At 48.5% G+C, this 17,472-nt stretch overlaps 1 protein-coding gene across 1 annotated transcript in view; it reads left to right on the top strand.

The window, feature by feature from the left end:
* Window positions 1–17,472, top strand: part of CACNA2D4 (calcium voltage-gated channel auxiliary subunit alpha2delta 4) — a gene marked incomplete at both ends in the record, with an annotated part of 122,963 nt that overhangs the window by 42,549 nt on the left and 62,942 nt on the right. Inside the window, 9 exons of the mRNA XM_083860114.1 lie at window positions 1,385–1,456; window positions 5,531–5,592; window positions 6,077–6,144; window positions 6,243–6,288; window positions 7,709–7,806; window positions 9,778–9,871; window positions 10,836–10,931; window positions 13,511–13,638; window positions 17,100–17,180. Of these exons, the coding sequence (XP_083716240.1) occupies window positions 1,385–1,456; window positions 5,531–5,592; window positions 6,077–6,144; window positions 6,243–6,288; window positions 7,709–7,806; window positions 9,778–9,871; window positions 10,836–10,931; window positions 13,511–13,638; window positions 17,100–17,180 (745 nt within the window). The remainder of the gene's footprint in view (window positions 1–1,384; window positions 1,457–5,530; window positions 5,593–6,076; window positions 6,145–6,242; window positions 6,289–7,708; window positions 7,807–9,777; window positions 9,872–10,835; window positions 10,932–13,510; window positions 13,639–17,099; window positions 17,181–17,472) is intronic.

The following is a 17,472-nucleotide window of genomic DNA, read 5'->3' as shown; positions in this document are numbered from 1 at the left end:
GAGGGCAGAGCTCATAGTGGATATTCAATTTCCCTGAGGGGGGAAGGGGGGCAGGCACTGCTCTGTTCTCCCTGGTGACCTGTGACCCCAGGGGATGTCCCGGGGCTGTGCCAGGGCAGGGTCAGGTCGGGAATCAGGGAAAGGTTTTTCCCCCCAGAGGGTGTCTGGGCACTGGAACAGCTCCCCAGGGCTGTGGGCACAGCACCAGCTACCAGAGCTCAACAAGTGTTTGGACAATTCTCTCAGGTTTATGATGTGACTCTTGGGATGGTCCAGGAGCTGGACTTGATGATCCTTGTTTCCAATTCAGGATATTCTATGATTCTAAACCCAGAACTCATAGCAAATCCTGCAGGCTGTCAGACCAGAGCAGAGAGTTTTGCTGAGGCTCTGGAAGGAGGTCAAACACTCTTAGCCAAGAAGGAGTAATAGTACCAGTCAATGTTTTCATTTCCAAGATGTGGGCCTTGGGAAACATGAGCTCCATATTCCAGGTCTGTAAATAACCCACATCAAAGAGCCATAATAAACAACACCGTGGCCTTGTAGAGCCAGTGCAGTTGGGACTGGCCAGCACCTGAATGGAGCCCTGTCTCTGCAAGTAAGGAAACAATTTGTGAATGACTAAGTGACTTCCCACCTTTTTTTTTTTTTTTTTTTTTTTTTTTCTATCCAGCCTGAAGCAATAGACTTGATATGCTCTGGCAGGGCTGGATGTGAAGTGGAAGCCTCTGTACTCATGGAAAAAAATTTCCTGGATCTTTCTTGCAAGAGGCTGGGAGTCACTGTGAAAATTACATTTTGCCTTTGGAACCTTGGGTTGAATAAAGTGGTCTCCTCACTGCCTGCCCTGCTCTCATACAGATTTGCTTTGCTGGGCTAAAGGGCTGCTTTGCTGCCCCTCAGAAGTGATGCTGAATGCAGCCTGTGATTTATAAATCAGTTTTTAAAATGTCAAAGAGCTTTAGATTCAGTCTGAGGGAGTTGGTGGGTTTCTCAGTTTTCTCCTCTTCCAGGCTCTCAAAGCACTGTGCTAATGAATTTCTGGCTGCCAAACAGTGAAATCTGTAACTGGGACTGGCAATTTCATAGATTCCAGATACTTTCTTTTTTTTTTTTTTTTTCTAAATGACATATCAACAAGCTTTCAGGATAAACTATTACTATTCTGTATCACTTATCAGCACGACTGTCCAAGGATTCTGATCACTGCAAAGATGATTTCTGTTTAAAAGAATCCAAGGCAGAGCTGGGGAGGAGAGGGAACCAGCAGTGACTCTTTCTGCCAGCCCCTGTGTGCTAATGACAAGTGGCTCTGTTAATTCCTGCTGTGCCCTAATTCCTGCTTTGGAGACACTAACACCAAACTTATTCACCTCTGCAGCTGAGGAGTGCAATGATCAATGGGGAAACAGGCTACCTCTCCATGGATGTCAAGGTCCCTGTGGACAAAGGGGTAAGGAATTATCCTTCTGCTCACACAGGGGAGTTGATGGGAAGTAAATGCTGAAAACCCACAAAGGATGTGGTTTTTAATGTTCCTGAGTGTGATGAGGATTTTATTGTTTCACCACATATATAACACAGGAGAGCATCATTAGAAGTGCTCGTTACACTTACCAGGATTTCTGCTGGAAATGTCTCTCAGCTCCCTGCTTTGTCCAGGCAAAGCCAAAAAACACCTTGTTCCTTGCTTGTAGGGCTGTGAAATGAATCAGAGATCTTCAAGAGTTAGAATAGGGGAAGACTCTGCTGAACTGACTTAGACAGAAGATTTGGAGGCTGTTTTGCCACCCTCTTTTCCCTACCCAAAACCACTCGTGAAAACTTTGTCAGAATGAGATTCCCTTTATCCAGGTCCAGGATTAGATTTCTATGCAAATATTTGCAGACGTTTTATGAAAAGTCCCAGTGAAATGGAGACTTTTGAACACTCCCCACCAGCTCCAGGGCAGGGTTATACATCTTCCTTTGGAACCAGCGCAAAACTATCTCGCGCATTTATGTTCACTGGTACTTTTTCATTCATGTTTATTTAACTCTCTTGAAGATTTTTGGCTTTCATCATTTCCTGTTAGGAAGTATTCCAGAGTCCTGCAAGTTACACTGCCCAGAAGTCTTCTATATTTCAGGAAAATTTTCCATCCTTCATGGAGAGCATTTTTATTTTTTATTCTTTTTTTTCAGTGGCTGGCTGAGCTGCTCCCATGCTCAGCCACAGTCAATACCAATTCCAACAAACCAAATGCTCACAGTCACTGCTGAAATGGGGACATTTCCTAATGGGGACACCCCTCTGCTTCCTCTGAATGGTGTGTCCTGCTAGATCTTGTCACTAGATGTTTTAGATCTTGTCACTAGATTTTTTTAGATCTTGTCACTACATTTTCTAGATCTTGTCATTAGAATTTTTAATTCTTGTCACTACATTTTTTCTCCCTGTTCTTGGTGTTTGCAACTCCCTATTGACAGCTCTGCTTTTCTTCTCCTGGGCATTGCTAACACCTGCATTTGAAATATTTGCACACTTTTCAGCTCTTATGGTTATTCCTGTTGGCTCTTCTATCATTTCTGGTGCCCAAGTGCCAGGGCTTCACTGAATTATGTCTGTGTTTCCCTGTGTTGTTCTGCACAGAGCAGCAATTCTCTGCAATAAGATATTTCTAAATAGGGAGCCTCCAATCTCCTTTCTGCTGTCCCTTCAATTTTTATTTTTTTTTTCTCCCTCTCTAATTTTAAGGGCTGTTGAGACACTTTTTTCAGTGTGCAGAGAAATGTTCTATTTTGTCTTACAGATAGATGCCTGTGCAGAAAGGCTGCTAAGGCAGAGTCTGTTCCTCCCATTGGATTTTCTTCCCTCGACAGCCTGTTGTTTATGTTGATTTTGTTTACAGCTCTGCAGCTGGTTCTCTCTCCATATCTTATTTAAGCCCACTTTAACTGATTATTTGGAATAAAAGTTCTTGAAGAGCTGTTTCAAGTAGTTTATATAAACCCAGACATATTGCCTGTTCCTTTATTTCCCTTCATCCATTACCTTAGTTATTCTATCAGAGAAGTAATCAAGATTTCAGAGAAAAATCTATTATTTGTAGGTCTAGATTGCTTTTTTTGCCAGCTTAACCCCTTTGTGCCCCCTCAATAACACTTCATCTGAGTCATCCTATGGTATCTTTCAGTTCAATATTTTAGAGACATCCTTCTGCTTCCCTCACCCAGGAGAAAAAAAGAAGATAACAAAAAGTTGCTTTGGTAAAGAGATATTTGTTTGATTCTGCAGCTCTGGAAACCTTATGAAGCACAGCAGGGGAGTGAGGCTGAGTCTGTGACAGTTTCACTATTATCAGAATACACACGGAGTAGAAATGAAGCTCAGTAATTCCCACTAGTACTCTGATGAGGCAGAGCAGCACTGAAACAAAGGAAGTGCTGACAGAGCCTTGAAACAAAGAGAATGAGGCAGCCAGACTGTGGGGTGAAGGCCTGAGTGAAGGGGACAGAAATTATCCTGTCAGCTACATAAATGTCAATACCCCACATCGATTTCAGGAAGGTGTTGAGGACAGAGTGAAACAGAGAGGAAAAAAATAAGGAATAAAGACAGGAAGAAGCTGTTAGGGAGTTCTGGGGGCAGAAATGCCTTTGCTTGCAGCTGGAGTACAGAAGGGCTGTGAATGTGAAAGCAAAAGAGAGAGGACATGGGTAGAAGTTGTGGGAGACCTCTGGTCTGGATGGGAATCCAGTGTGGAAATGCAGGTGTCCCCAGGCTGCAGGGGGTGGCAGTCAGTGACATCCTGTCACTGTGCCAATGTCCCCATGGCTCTCCTCCCTCCATCCCTACCAAGTCCTGCCTGAGCATCCTCAGCCCCACTTGGCTCAGGGGTGTCTCTGCTGCTTTTCCATCCCATGGATAAGTGGTGGTACCTCCAGCTGTCTTGGGGATGGCTGAGCACTCACCAGAAAAAGGGCAGATCGGGGGAAAAAGGAGGAGCAGAGCAAGCCCTGCTAAAGGAAAGGGTGGCCACATCTTTTCTGTGCCTTCATCATCAGATCAGACAGGCAGGAAAAGGGAGGGTCAATACCTTTTGTACCACCCACAGCCACCAAAACCCCACCAAGGGATATTCCTTGGGGGTATCACAGCCCTTGGGAAGATCTTGCACGTTAAGAGAAATAACTTCATGGAAAGGGTTGTTTAAAAACTGCAATGGACCCCCCAGGGAGGTGGTGGAGTCACCACCCCTAGAGGTGTTCAAGAAATGACTGGAGGTGGCACTTGGTGCTGTGGTCTGCTTGACAAGGTGGTGAGAGGTCCAAGGATGGGTTGGGTGATCTCAGAGAGATCTTTTCCAACCTGTGTGGTCCTGGCCCAGCAGAAGCCCCTGTTGCCATGTGTGGAGAGAGAGGGGAGGAAAGGGGTTAAGCCACCTGCCACCTCCTCCCCTGACAATATCCTGAATCCCCATCACACCTAATGACACCCCCCATCCCTGTCAGCACCGAGAGCACAGACTTGGTGGAGCTGGAGCCCTCTGAGCCCTGTTCCACTCCCAGGGCTGCCCAGCTCCAGCAGCTTAGAACAGGCACCACTTTCCTTGGGGAACATTGACTTTTCTCACTCCCCCTGTCTCCCACACACATCCTCTCACCTCGTTCTCACACTGGGTCCAGGATTTTAAACATATTAGGGTTCATATACTGGCATAAGGCTTGGATAGAAACTTTCCAGAAACTTTTCTCTTTTGGAAAAGCGTTCCACTGAAATCAACACTTTCCTACAGGAAAAAGGCCAGTCTGGCAAACAGATGAAGTTCTGAAGCAGCTTTCAATAATCTGAAATGTCTTCAGTTGAAATGTCAGTCTGAAAAAGATATTTGTGTGCGAATCAAAATGGCTTGGATTTGAAACAGCACTTTTTTTTTTTTCTTTTTTCCAATTTGAAAATGTAAATTTTTTAAAGTGATTTTTTATAACAAAATTGCAAGATGCTAATGTTTTGTCCCTACTTTGGCACGAAAGCAAATGTCAGGAATATCAGCGTTTCCTACAGGAGTGGGGAGACTTGGCCCTGGCTGCCCACCCACACAGAGCACAGAGGATGGGTTTGCCATTCTGCCTCTCCCTCAACTCCACCTCTCCTTCCTTATCTGCCCCTGAGCCCTCCTCCTGCTGGAGATAATGATGATGATGATGATGTCAGGGTTGCTGTAGAAGAGCAGCAGGACCCCAGCAGTGCTTGGAGGGGGTGAGAGGGAGGGCAGCTTCCCCCCTCCCCTTCCTGCAGCCAGTGCAGGAGCCCTGGAACAAAGAAAGGTTTATCTGAAGCCCTTGTTGGAAAGATAGAGTGGCTGCCTGGATCCTGAAAGTCTCGAGGTGCTGGATATGCTGAATGGTGCACATTGATCCAGCCTCGAGCCAGCCCAGCAGGGTGTGGGGTGGTGGCTTTGCTCAGCCTTGGGGACATTACCCCAGTCCCCATCACCGCTGTGCCTTTGCTCTGTCAGATCTCTTGTTCATTCTCTTATTTCAGAAACGAGTTCTCTTCCTCACCAATGATTATTTCTTCACGGATATCAGTGGCACACCCTTCAGGTGAGCAAGGACTCCCAGGGACAGCAGATCAGTCCCTTCTCCCCATAAATCTTGCCACAAGTAATGAGTAGAGCAGTAGGAATAACTGACTTCTTTGTTCCTATTGCCATTCAAATATTATTTTGGGTCCATTCAAAAGGAATATTATGATTTACCTGAAATTCAGAGTCCAAAAGCTATACCTTAGGTAAAGGATGTTGTTTCATTTCAGAGAAGTGAGACAGCTTGAGTTTTCATTTCCACTGAATGTGGTACATGGTTCTGGTGTATGGATTTTAAAAAACCCCAACATTGTTATACACTGAAAATTACAAAACAACAAATGAAGCAAATGGGGGGGTGTGGGAGGGAGGGGGTGTTGGTTTTATTCCCCCAACTGAAATGGTTTGAAACTGGCAGAGATTTGAGAAATGTTATGGTTGACCTGAACCTATGGTTGACCTTTCTTTGCTGACAAACCCTGTGTGTTCCTTCTTCCCGGCAGCCTGGGCGTGGTGCTGTCCAGGGGACACGGGGAGTACATCCTGCTGGGGAACACCTCAGTGGAAGAAGGTAGGTTAACCTAAAATGGACAACCAAGCCATCTGGATGTCACCATGTCCCCTTCAAAGCCTGTGAGCGTTTCCTCACTGAACACTCTCTGCTTCCAGGTTTGCACGACCTGCTCCAGCCAGACCTGTCCTTAGCAAACGAATGGTGAGTGGGGGAAATCCTGTCAGTGACACGGGGCTTTGTCATGATGTTTGGGCAAAGCTCCCAGAGATCTGGTTTGTGTTCACCACCCTCTGTTCAGGTGCTGGACCTGATTGTCTCCAAGCAAATGAGTTTCACCTCTTCCTCTGGGAGATCCCACCAAGGGCAGGCACATTCCTCTCCTAAGAAACAGCTGAGATTTATCCTCAATCTCCTCTGCTCAGATTTACTTTGTTCCTCCTGGTGTTGCTCAGAATTGTCTTACAAAACCTACACCATGTCAGACCTGTTAGGGAATTTAGTTGCAAGCCTGGTGAGAGATTGAAATGCTTTTTTTAAACTCCCTAGTTTATTTTTGGTTGGCATCCTTCTGAACTGAGCCTAGACCTAACTTCTAGTGAGATTTATGAGCCCTGCTTCAATAGCAAGCAGAACTTAGGGTTTTGCTTGGATTGGATATGAAACAGGGTGAAGCACGGCACTTTCCATTTATTGCTGTGAGGTTTGGGGTTTTCATGAGCCCAACATTCAGTCCCACTCAGTCACATGAGCCCAGGCTGTATGGGAGCCAAAATAACTATATTGGAGCAGCCCTGCAGCCCTTCTCACCTCTCATTACACTGTCAAGTTTCACAGGCAGCACATTTGAGACACAAACAGCGACTTCTCCTTCTTCTACTCCTGACTTCAGGTGTCAGCTTACCACACTTTACATATTCATTTCTCTTAGACTTTTCTCATAAATCACTCCTTTCAGCCCCTTTATGAGTTTTAACTCTCTCTTATAACCCCTTCCTCTCCCTTGTCCTGACAACGGAGCAGTCAAAATTGGAAGCAGGATTGGAAGACTGGTTTCCTTTATAGCACAGAGCATTTCTAATACATTCTAATACATTCTTCCACTTCTCCCCAAACTGTGTTCTCCTGCAGTTGTGTCCCCGTGGGACAGCTTTTGTTGTCACCATATCACACTGCAAGATAGATCATTCCTCATCTCACACTTTGTTCCTCTGTCTCTTGTTTTTTTCTGCTCCTGCTCTGGTCTCACGTTGCACATCACCCTCTGCTTGTCAGGTCTCTCCATCACAGAGTTATTGTCTGTACAGGCACAGAGACACACCTTACACACCACAGCACAGGAAAGTGCTGGCAGGATTTGGAACAGCTCTGTTGCATTGTGAGCTCATGCTGGAGAGCCCTGCTGAGCACAGTGGTCAGGTTAATTGGTGTTGGGTTCAGTGCTGGGGTTTGGCTCACAGCCACACTGTTAGATTTAGAGTGGGCACAACACGCAGCATTGGTAAAGATTTTGCAGACCAAAGTTTCTTGCTGATTTCCTTTTTGCAGTTATTATCATCCAGGAGCATTTGTCTGACTGTGGTTTCTCTTTGCCCTTTGGGGTTTCTCCTCCCCTTCCCACCAGGATTTACTGCATCACAGACATCGATCCCGACCACAGGAAGCTCAGCCAGCTGGAGGCTGTGATCCGTTTCCTCACTGGAGAGGAGCCTGACCTGGAATGTGAGTCCCAGGCACTGAGAGTGCCCTGCTGGGGCTTTTCCTGTGCCCATCACAGGGGAGAGGGGACTGTGACAAACTGATTGGTGTCACACTGAGCCCCTGTGGCACCTGCTTACACAGGCAGGACTGAGCCCAAGCCCAGATTAATTCACAAGTGGAAATGAGCTGAGGATCCACCTCCTTGTCTCCACCAGAGGATTTTTTTTTTTTTTTCCATTTCAATGCTGACACATAACTCAGCCTTGCTGGAGGTCTCAGCATAGGAAATAGTGGAAAGTGGAAGTCTTGAATGGAGCTTGGCAGGGGCTGTACAGCAGGATTAGGACAGACTGGCTGACTGGCCTAGAGGGGGCAGTGGCAGGAAAAGCTCAGTTTCCCAGGGACACAGGCATCATCCTCCAAGGGCTCTCTCAGTGCCCTCTGGAGGGATGGGTTCTTTCAGAACAAAGATTATTAATTTTGTTTTCCAAACACAACCGGTGACAGATCCAGGAGGAAAAAATGGTTACAGGATTATTATCTTTCCTGCTCCCCCTGCTGCTCATCCCTGGCACCAGGTCCCATTGTCCTGCAGCTGATCCAGCACCACTGAAGAGTGGGATCTCCTTCAGGGGGCAGAGATGGGCAGCTGTGCATGGGAATTCCCTACAGCAATTTGATTTTAGGGTGTCCTTCAGCCCCATTAGTTCTGCTAAAAACAAGCTTTTGCATGTAATGCTGCACCTCAGAGGCACAAACCTTTGGCATGAGGATGGGAATCTCTTAAAAATAAAATCAACTGTAACCCAGTAATCCTTCCTCTCTTGCACAATGTGAGCAGACCCCTCCTGGCTGTCCTTGGAGTGGGCTGGAAAGAGGAGATGTGTGAGCTGAAGAGGCCAGGGAGGAGGAAAGTTACAGCACAGCTGACTTGGAGAAATATGCAGGCTTGGAAGTGCTGTAGAGGAAAAGCAAATATGATTTGAACACATGAATCCTGGACATGGGGGGCCTGAAGAGGGAAAGACCTCGTGGTGGGCTCTGATTTCAAGGCCTCAATAACAACTATGGAGAGAAAGATCCTGAGATCTGTGACAAAGAAATTTAAGGGACACCTGGAACATCAACCCAAAAAGTTTCAGAGCCAGAAATATTGAAATGGTGGGGTGGCTCCATCTAGAACAGCACTGAAAGGGGCATTTCTGCACCATGATGGTGACAATGTTCTCACAGATTAGTGCAAGCAGGGCAGCACAGAAACAAAGCAGGTCAAAGAAATGGGGTTCTGGGCCACGTCATTTAGCACATGATGATACCTTGAACTTTCCTAATCTCTTCTTAGCTCCAGTCCAAAGTGGATTAGACTGGTAGCCCGGACTGGCTTGAGCATCTGGTGAAAAGCAGGACAGGAAACTCACAGGAAGGAAGGAGGGCTGACAGAGAAGCCAGTGAGCAAAGGGACACAATAGAGGCTGTAAAAAAAAAAAAAAAAAAAAAAAAAAAAAAAAAAAAAAAAGTCTCTAGTGGCTTTGAAGGAAGCTACTTGAGTGGAAGGTGTTGGCAGGGGAACTGGTCTGATGGTTGTGAACATTAGGAAGAAATTCTTCACAGCAAAGGGGGATGAGTTCTTGGAACAGCTGCCCAGGGAGGTGGTGGAGTCACTGTCCCTGGAGGTGTTTAAGGGAAGGCTGGAAGTGGCACTCAGTGCCCGGGTTTGGTTGACACGGTGGTGTTGGGTCACAGGATGATCTCAGAGGTCTTTCCCAGCCTCATTGATTCTGTAATTCTGTGATCTGGGCTGTACCATCTGCTGCTGTGTTTTCCACCACCCAAGGCTTTAGGACTTCCTCTCTGCCCTGTAATGGGAAGACTCTTTTTTGTGCCACATTGATCCCTTCTCCTGGACAGACAGATGCTCCTTTCCATCTCTAAAACATCTAGGGAGAAACATGCCTTTCTCTCCTGATCTTTGTTCTTCCTTTTTCTCCCTAGGTGATGAGGAGTTGGTGCAGGAAGTGCTGTTTGATGCAGTGGTCACTGCCCCCATGGAGGCCTACTGGACAACACTAGCCCTCAACATGTCCTTGTAAGTGCAGGAGACATAAATATAGATAAAACACCACTGAAGATGCATCTCCAGGTGCTGTGGGTTTATGCAGTGCCTGAAATAGTCACAAACTTTTGCACAGCACACAGGAAACTGTAGAAATAGCTCAAAAAGTTGATATAAGCTGGGCCTCCTTGGGAGAGTCTTTACTTTGGTGAGGGTTTTTCTAGTAGATAAAAGGAGTTTGGTCATGTCTCTAGTGGTGGTGCATTTAAATTGAACCTCAGGAAGATGGTGGACAGGCCAGCTTCAGTAAATAGCTTTGTATTTTATTACTTCCAGTAATAAAATATTACCTGTTGCTTGTGGTGTCTTGTATCCTGTCACACAGATCTTCTTCCAGCAGACAACATGTTACCTACAGATAAACATGGCCACTGGACTCCTGTCCCCATTTCAGCTCCTTGTATCCCTACACTAACAGGAGCTGAGCCAGTGACAATCCTGCTGGGACACCCAGTTATCAGCACAGCTTTAAATAGCTACACCAACACACCACATCCTGCTACCCTGGCCGTTCTCTGCATCCCTGATCCAGCCATTCTCCTGCTGCAGCTCCTCTCCTGCACTTCAGCCCCATGAGAGTAGCTTGGAGCAGAGCTAGCAGGGGCAGAGGAGCTTATGGCCTACTTAAAAGAGACTGAAATAAGCAGAATTCAAAGGTTTAAATCTGAGCACAAGTCCTAAACCTGCCAGTTGCCATTAGCAGGGAGGAGCTGGTATCACCCCTGGTGTAAATGGGTTATATTGGAAATGAAAATGGGTTATATTGCAAATGAAAATGGGTTATATTGCAAATGAAAATGGGTTATATTGCAAATGAACTTGGGAGCAGGTCTCCAGATGTGGCTTCAAGTTTTAAAAGCCCTCATCCTGGGGCAGGGATTGTGGCTGTTCTCCTGACAACTGTTTGTTTCTGCTCTGTGTTGTTTGTGTTCCACAGGGACAGTGAGGCAGGCATTGAGATGGCATTTCTGGGCACTCGGGCTGGGCTCATGAGGAGTGCCCTGTATGTGGGCTCCGAGAAGATTTCCAACAAGTAAGTCCCTAAAACTGCATTAAGGGCTTTCTGTCAGTGTCTCTGAAGGGGCAGCAGAGATCACCACCAGCCTTAGAAATGCATTTGGGGAGACAGAATGGAAAGAAGCAACACCTCGATGGCATTAATGCTGATTCACAAATCAGAGTAGGGAGGCTTTGTCTTCCTCTGGTCCTTTAGAGATTTTTTTTTTTTAAATCCTGTCCCAAAGTGCATTCATCTGAATGAAACCCCTCAACCATTCCCTGACACAGAAAATGCCCACAGTCACTACATACCCCCAGGATTATTCTGCAGTGCAAAGGCTCTGCACTCCAATGCCCCAGTGCCATTCCAGCTTGGCCGTGTTTGATCTTTCTGTCTCAACTCCTCTCCCAGATTTCTGCTGCTCTGCCTCTCACACGGCAGTGAGGCATTAAGTGATGTGACTGACATCTGTCACATCCCATCCCCTGCCCTGTCCTCTCCCCCAGGGCAGGAGTGTGTGTGCACTGAAGGGTTTTGACGTGGAAAGGGTAGTTTGCATTCTGCTGCAGTTTGGATAGGCAGGCTGGTGCAGGGAAGGACAGGTCACACCAGCAGATGGAACAGAAAGGGACCATGTGGTGGTGGTCATTGGCTTCCTGGCAGCTGTTTCACTGTCCCCAAGTCCCCCAAACATGAGCCCTACACTGCTGTGCCTGAAAAGTGACACTCCTCACGTGTTTGAAGCAGTCTGAGCAATTCTGGCGACAAGGGAGAAATGCCGTGTGCTGCAGGAGGCTGATGTGCTGATTCCTCATTCCCCACTGCTCATCAGCAGCACTGCTCAATGCTCTAAACAGCCACAGCCACCACACTGCAGAGAGACCCCCACACATCCCACAGGAGGAGCTTCTGCAATGCCCTGAAAGGAAGGAATTACCATTACGTCAAAATACACAACAAAACAAGAGCCTGAAAACAAAGGGATTTGCCAGGGAAGCTGCATGAACCCCCAGGGAAGGAAATGACCTGATTTTCAGGAGGTCTCTCCTGCACACCCACTGCCTGCCTTGCCCTGCTCCCAGGACACATCCTCTTGCCTTCAGAAGCACCTCTTTGCTCAAGCACTTCAGTTCCTGCCTCTCTAGGAATCACAGAAATTTTTAAGGGGTTGGAATGGAGCTTAAAGATCATCTGTTCCCAACCCAGTGTGCCTTGGGGAGGAACACCTCCCACTAGACTAAGCTGCTTAAGGCTTTACCCAACCTGGCCCTGAACACTGCCAGGGTTAGGGCACCCACAGCCTCCTGTTCCAGCTTCTCACCAGCCTCACAGTAAAAGATTTCTTACCTAATTTTCCCCTCTTTCAATCCATACCCATTTCTTCTTGTCCTATCACTACAGTTCCTAACAGAGTCCCTGTCCATCTCCCCAGTATCCCCCCTTCAGATACTGGGAGGCTGCTATGGGGTCTCTGCTCTGAGCATCTCCTGAGATGAGGACTTTACACACAGTTGCATGACCTCGCCTTTGGGGCAGGTGGTTTATTTTTGTAGAATGCCTAACCCCATTTTCTCCAGTGCTCCCCATGCCCTGCAATAACAAATTGGCCAGAAGGCAACCTGTGCTTCCCTTGCCCACCTGCCCACCCTCGGGCTGCCTGTGGGGTGTCATTTCCAGTAACCCTGACAGCCTGCCTGGTCCCCTGCCATCCTGCCCGGTAACCCTGCCCGGTGTCCCCCCTCTGTCCCCCTGTGTCCCCCTGTGTCCCCATTGTCCCCCTGTGTCCCCCCCCGTCCCCCGCTGTCCCCGCCGCCCATCCCGGGTCCTGGGCCGGGCCAACAGCGGCACCTGGCGGCGGGTGCGGGGAGCGCGGCCGCCCCTGCCCCGAGGGGACACAGGGGACAGTGGGGGACAGCGGGACAATGGGGGACAGCGGGACAGTGGGACACCGGGGGACAGCAGGACAGCGAGGGAAAGCAGGGGACAGAGGGGGACAGTGGGGGACAGTGGGGGACACTAGGGGACACTGGGGGACACTGGGGGACAGAGGGACAGCGGGGGACAGGAGGACAACGAGGGGACAGAGGAGGGACAGAGGGACAGTGGGGAACACTGGGGGGACAGTGGGACAGCGGGGGACACTGAGGGACAGGGGGACAGTGGGGGGACAGCAGGGAACAGTGAGGGTCAGTGGGACAGCGGGGGACAGTGGGGAACAATGCGGGACACAGGGGGACACAGGGGGACAATGGGGGACAGCAGGACAATGGGACAGCGGGGGACAGCGGGGGACACAGGGACAGAGGGGGACAGAGGGGGACACCAGGGACAGCAGGGGACACTGGGGGACACAGGAGGACACAGGGGGACAGCAGGGCAGCGGGGACAGCGGGGGGACAGCGGGGGACAGCAGGGGACAGCGGGGGACACTGGGGAACACTGGGGGACACTGGGGACAGTGGGATAGCAGGGAACAGCGGGGACACCGGGGGACACCAGGGGACAGCAGGACAGTGGCACACCGCCTGCCCTCGCCCGTGGAAAAGCCCCGGTGCCCCAAGGAGGGCTGCAGCTCCTCCACCCCGCAGACAACGTGTTGTCTCCCCCGGCAGGAAATTCCTGACCCAGAAGGACAAGGAGAGCATCTTCACCATGGACCACTTCCCGCTGTGGTACCGCAGGGCGGCCGAGCATCCCCCCGGCAGCTTCATCTACAGCATCGTCTCCGAGGACGAGTCAGGTAACCCCAGCACAGGGTGGGCAAAGAGGGGGGGAAAAAAGGCTTTTCACACCTCCCATCCCACACCTCCCTCCATCTCTGCCTGGTGGGAAGTGCTGAGACCTGCCTGCTCAATGTTACCTTTGCAAGAGTGAGGGGCACAGAGATATGGCCAAGATATGGATCACAGCGGAGAGATGGAGATACGAGGGGTGGGGAAGGCAGCCAGGAGTGAGGAATGGCAGGGCTACAGAGCAGGAGGAGGATGGGAATGGGAATGGGAATGGGAATGGAAATGGAAATGGGAATGGAGAAATGGAAATGGGAATTGGAATGTAAATGGCGAAATGGAAATGGGAATGGGAATGGGAAGGGAAATGGAAATGGGAATGGGAATGGGAATGGGAATGGGAATAAGAATGGAAATGGGAATGGGAATGGGAATGGGAAGGGAAATGGGAATGGAAATGGAAATGAAAATGGGAATGGGAATGGGAATGGGAAGGGAAATGGAAATGGGAATGGGAATGGGAATGGGAATGGGAATGGGAATAAGAATGGAAATGGGAATGGGAATGGGAATGGAAATGGGAATGGAAATGGGAATGGGAAGGGAAATGGGAATGGAAATGGAAATGCAGGGCTTGGGTAGATGGAAAGGTTTAGGGAGGCAGGAGAACACAAGGTACTTGTAGGGCTGGAATACATGTGAAAGGTGAGAAGGGAACAGGGTTAGGGTTAGGGAAATGGGAATGGGAACGGGAATGGGAATGGAAATGGAAATAGAAATGGAAATGGGAATGCAGGGCTTGGGTAGATGGAAAGGTTTAAGGAGGTGGAGGAACACAAGGTACTTGTGAGGCTGGAATACACATGAAACGTGGGAAGGGAACAGGAAAGCTATTGCAGAAGGAATGACACACGTAGGGATGGGCAGGCTTGGGAGGGAACAACATCAGCCCTGCTGGAGGACAGTAACCGCTGGCACTGGTGAGGGACCAGCAAACAGCCAGGAAGTTCAGAGGGTGTCATTTTTTCCATCACAGGAAAGGATGGGTTTGTTATGGAAGGTGGTGGAGGAAAAGGGTGAGGGGAAAGCTTTTCCATAGCATTGGTGTCCTCCATCCCTCTAATTCTAGAATATGACATCCCCTGCTCAGCAAAGAAGTTCAAACACCATAGGAAAGCAAGGAATGCCTTTTCAATATCTCTTGCTTAGGGTTGTTGGCTCCTGTGAGTATGCAAGGCCAGCCAGGACCTTCTCAAAGGCTGGAAGAGAGCAGAAGAGCCTAAAAACAAACAAGCAAAACAAAATATTCGTGTGAGACTCCTCCACAGAAGGCAGAAATCCCCTCTGTGCTCCTCCCTGGCCCCTAGCTCTCCCTCTCTGTCACAGAGCTCAGCACTGGAGCTGTTAAAGCTTTTTGTGGCACAGTGGTGGGAGTCTGGTGGGTGGGGAAGCAAGTAGCAAAGAGAAGAAAACCAGCCTGAGAGGCAAGAGATGAACCAGGATGTGAAGGGAAAGGAATGGAAAGAGAAAATACTCAAAACCTACAAAAGCCTTTCTCTCCCCAACACCCTTAAATCTCACTTAAAAGGCAAGTGTGGAGAGATGACGGGAGGGACCTTTTACTCCCCTGCAAGCCACGGCATCTTCTCTTGAAAACAGAAAACCAGGAAAAGCAGGCAGTGACACCCTGTGAGACTTCCCAGGGCAGCCATTAGCCAGGCCACAGTGGCCACTGCTGGCTCAACACTGGGGCTGTGGCTTGCTGTGTCACAGCTGGCTTTGCATAAACACAGAAGACAAATAGCTGGCACTGTTCTTTGTTTTACATGGGTCAGAAGCTTCAATCAAGTCCAGGACCCCACCTGGACACCCTGCAGGCACCTTGTAAGAAGCAGCACTTGGCCCTGCAGACCTTGTGCCCAAAAGTGTAAGGGAGATTATTAATATTTAGGCATGAGCAGCTCTGCTCTGAGAGACTGCGATCCATGGGATCACACAATATGCCTGGAAAGGGTCAGGAAAACATACCCAGTGCTTCTGAGAGAGTGGGTCACTGCAAAGCAGAGTCCAGGCCTTTTCCTTGACATCTGATGAAGCAGGGCTGCCCCACATTTAAGTCAAAAATAGGCCACCCAGTTTCTTATTAAATTCCCTCAGATGCTGAAGTCTCCTTTTTCATGTTTTTTCACAAGTCCCCTGCTGTGACAGGAGGTTTTCGTGGCAGATGGGCTTCTAATCATCTAAGAAGGGAAACCCCCAAGAGCTCTCTGTTGGGGAGGAAACCTGCAGGAAATGTCTGCAGGTCATCAGAATCATTTATGCACAGCACCTCCTTCCAGTGTCCAGAAGCCTCAGAAATAAAAGGAGAGCAGGGAAGCCTCTGCATGTCAAGTAGTACTGTTCTTGTAACCCAGATTTTTCATGTGTTGGGTGGGATTTTCTAGAGATCCTAAGTGTATTTTGCTTTTTTATCCTATCCTTGAAATTCAAGACATTTGGGGTTCACCATGAAGGCAGGATCATGCTCAAGGCGTGTGAGTTGTGTATTTATTTCACAAAGGTTTTAACTGCTTTTGACACACTCGGGCAGGTTAATCTGGCTTCCATCAAAAAAAAAAAAAAAAAAAAAAAAAAAAAAGGGAGCCTCCAAGCTACACTGTGGTAGGCACTGAACTCTGCTCTGAGCACACCCAGAATGATGAAGGCAGACATGGGAAGCATGGGAGCTCAGAGATCAGCACAGGGATGGCAGATGTGTCACAGAATCTACAGGACACTTAAAGCAGCAGCTCAGGGATAGTTGGGAGACCCCGGGGCATAAGGGAGTTTAGGCAACAAAGTCCCAGAAGAGTTTGTTTCTGAAATGGAGTGTGCTCTGGGAGCACCTGGAGGTGCTGTGTCTGCAGTCTGTAGTGCTGGCCTGGCTTGGATAAGATTTAGACATAATTCTGGTCTTTGCTAAGTGTTGTCAGAATTACCTGTCCTGCTTCTCCTGTCCCCAGAGTTTAGATGGTGCATTGAGCAGAGCATCTCTCTGGCCTCAGAGAAGCTCTACATGCCCAAAATCGAGGAGGCCAATCCTTTATATTTTATCCCAGAATCATGGAACGTTTTGGGCTTAAAGGTCACTTAGTTCCACACCCCTTGCCTTGGGCAGGGATGTCTTCCATGAGACCAGGTTGCTCAAACCCTTTCCCCCATCCAGACTTGGACACTTCCTTTGTGCTGAGGATGCCACTTTCATCACGAACCCTAGAGAAGAGAAAAAAATAAAATAAAATAAAATCTACATCCCATTAGGCTGCTTTTGTGTCTTGAAAGATGAAGCCCTCAAAATTCTGGGATGTTTCAGAGTCGAGGCATATGTACACACTGTCCTGGATGGGGAAATGTGTGGGCAAGCTGCTCCTGCTGCATTTTATTCCTCTCTGGGGGTAAGCTAACCAAGCCTGCTGTGTTTGTGTCTCGACAGAGGGGGGTGGCCTGCCAAAAGTGGTGACAGTGAGCACGGCTGTGTCTGTGTCTGTGGATGGCAAGATGGGAATTGCTGCAGGTAGGACATCCTGGTTTCTCTTTTTTTTTTTTTTTTTCTCTTGAATGAAATGGCTGCATCTTGCATGGAGTGTGGGAGCTGAGAGCTGTTAGCTTGTCATTCAAGGGGAGTGACAGGAGTCACAATAGCTTGTGGTATTGAGAACTAGGCTAAACAGGGAATAATGGAACAGGTACTGAATGGCTGACAGGCTTCTGAAAGGGAAATGGGCTCTTTGAATGGATCTTCCCATCTCCAGTGCTGGTGGATTTGTGGCTTGAGATCCTTTCTCTGGAGCAAGAGTGGGTTGGGA

Source organism: Zosterops lateralis, assembly GCF_965231275.1.
Source record: "Zosterops lateralis genome assembly, chromosome: 4".
Taxonomy (NCBI): Eukaryota; Metazoa; Chordata; class Aves; order Passeriformes; family Zosteropidae; genus Zosterops; species Zosterops lateralis.
Note: the sequence above shows the minus strand (reverse complement) of the source record. Positions and strands in the feature narration are given on the sequence as shown.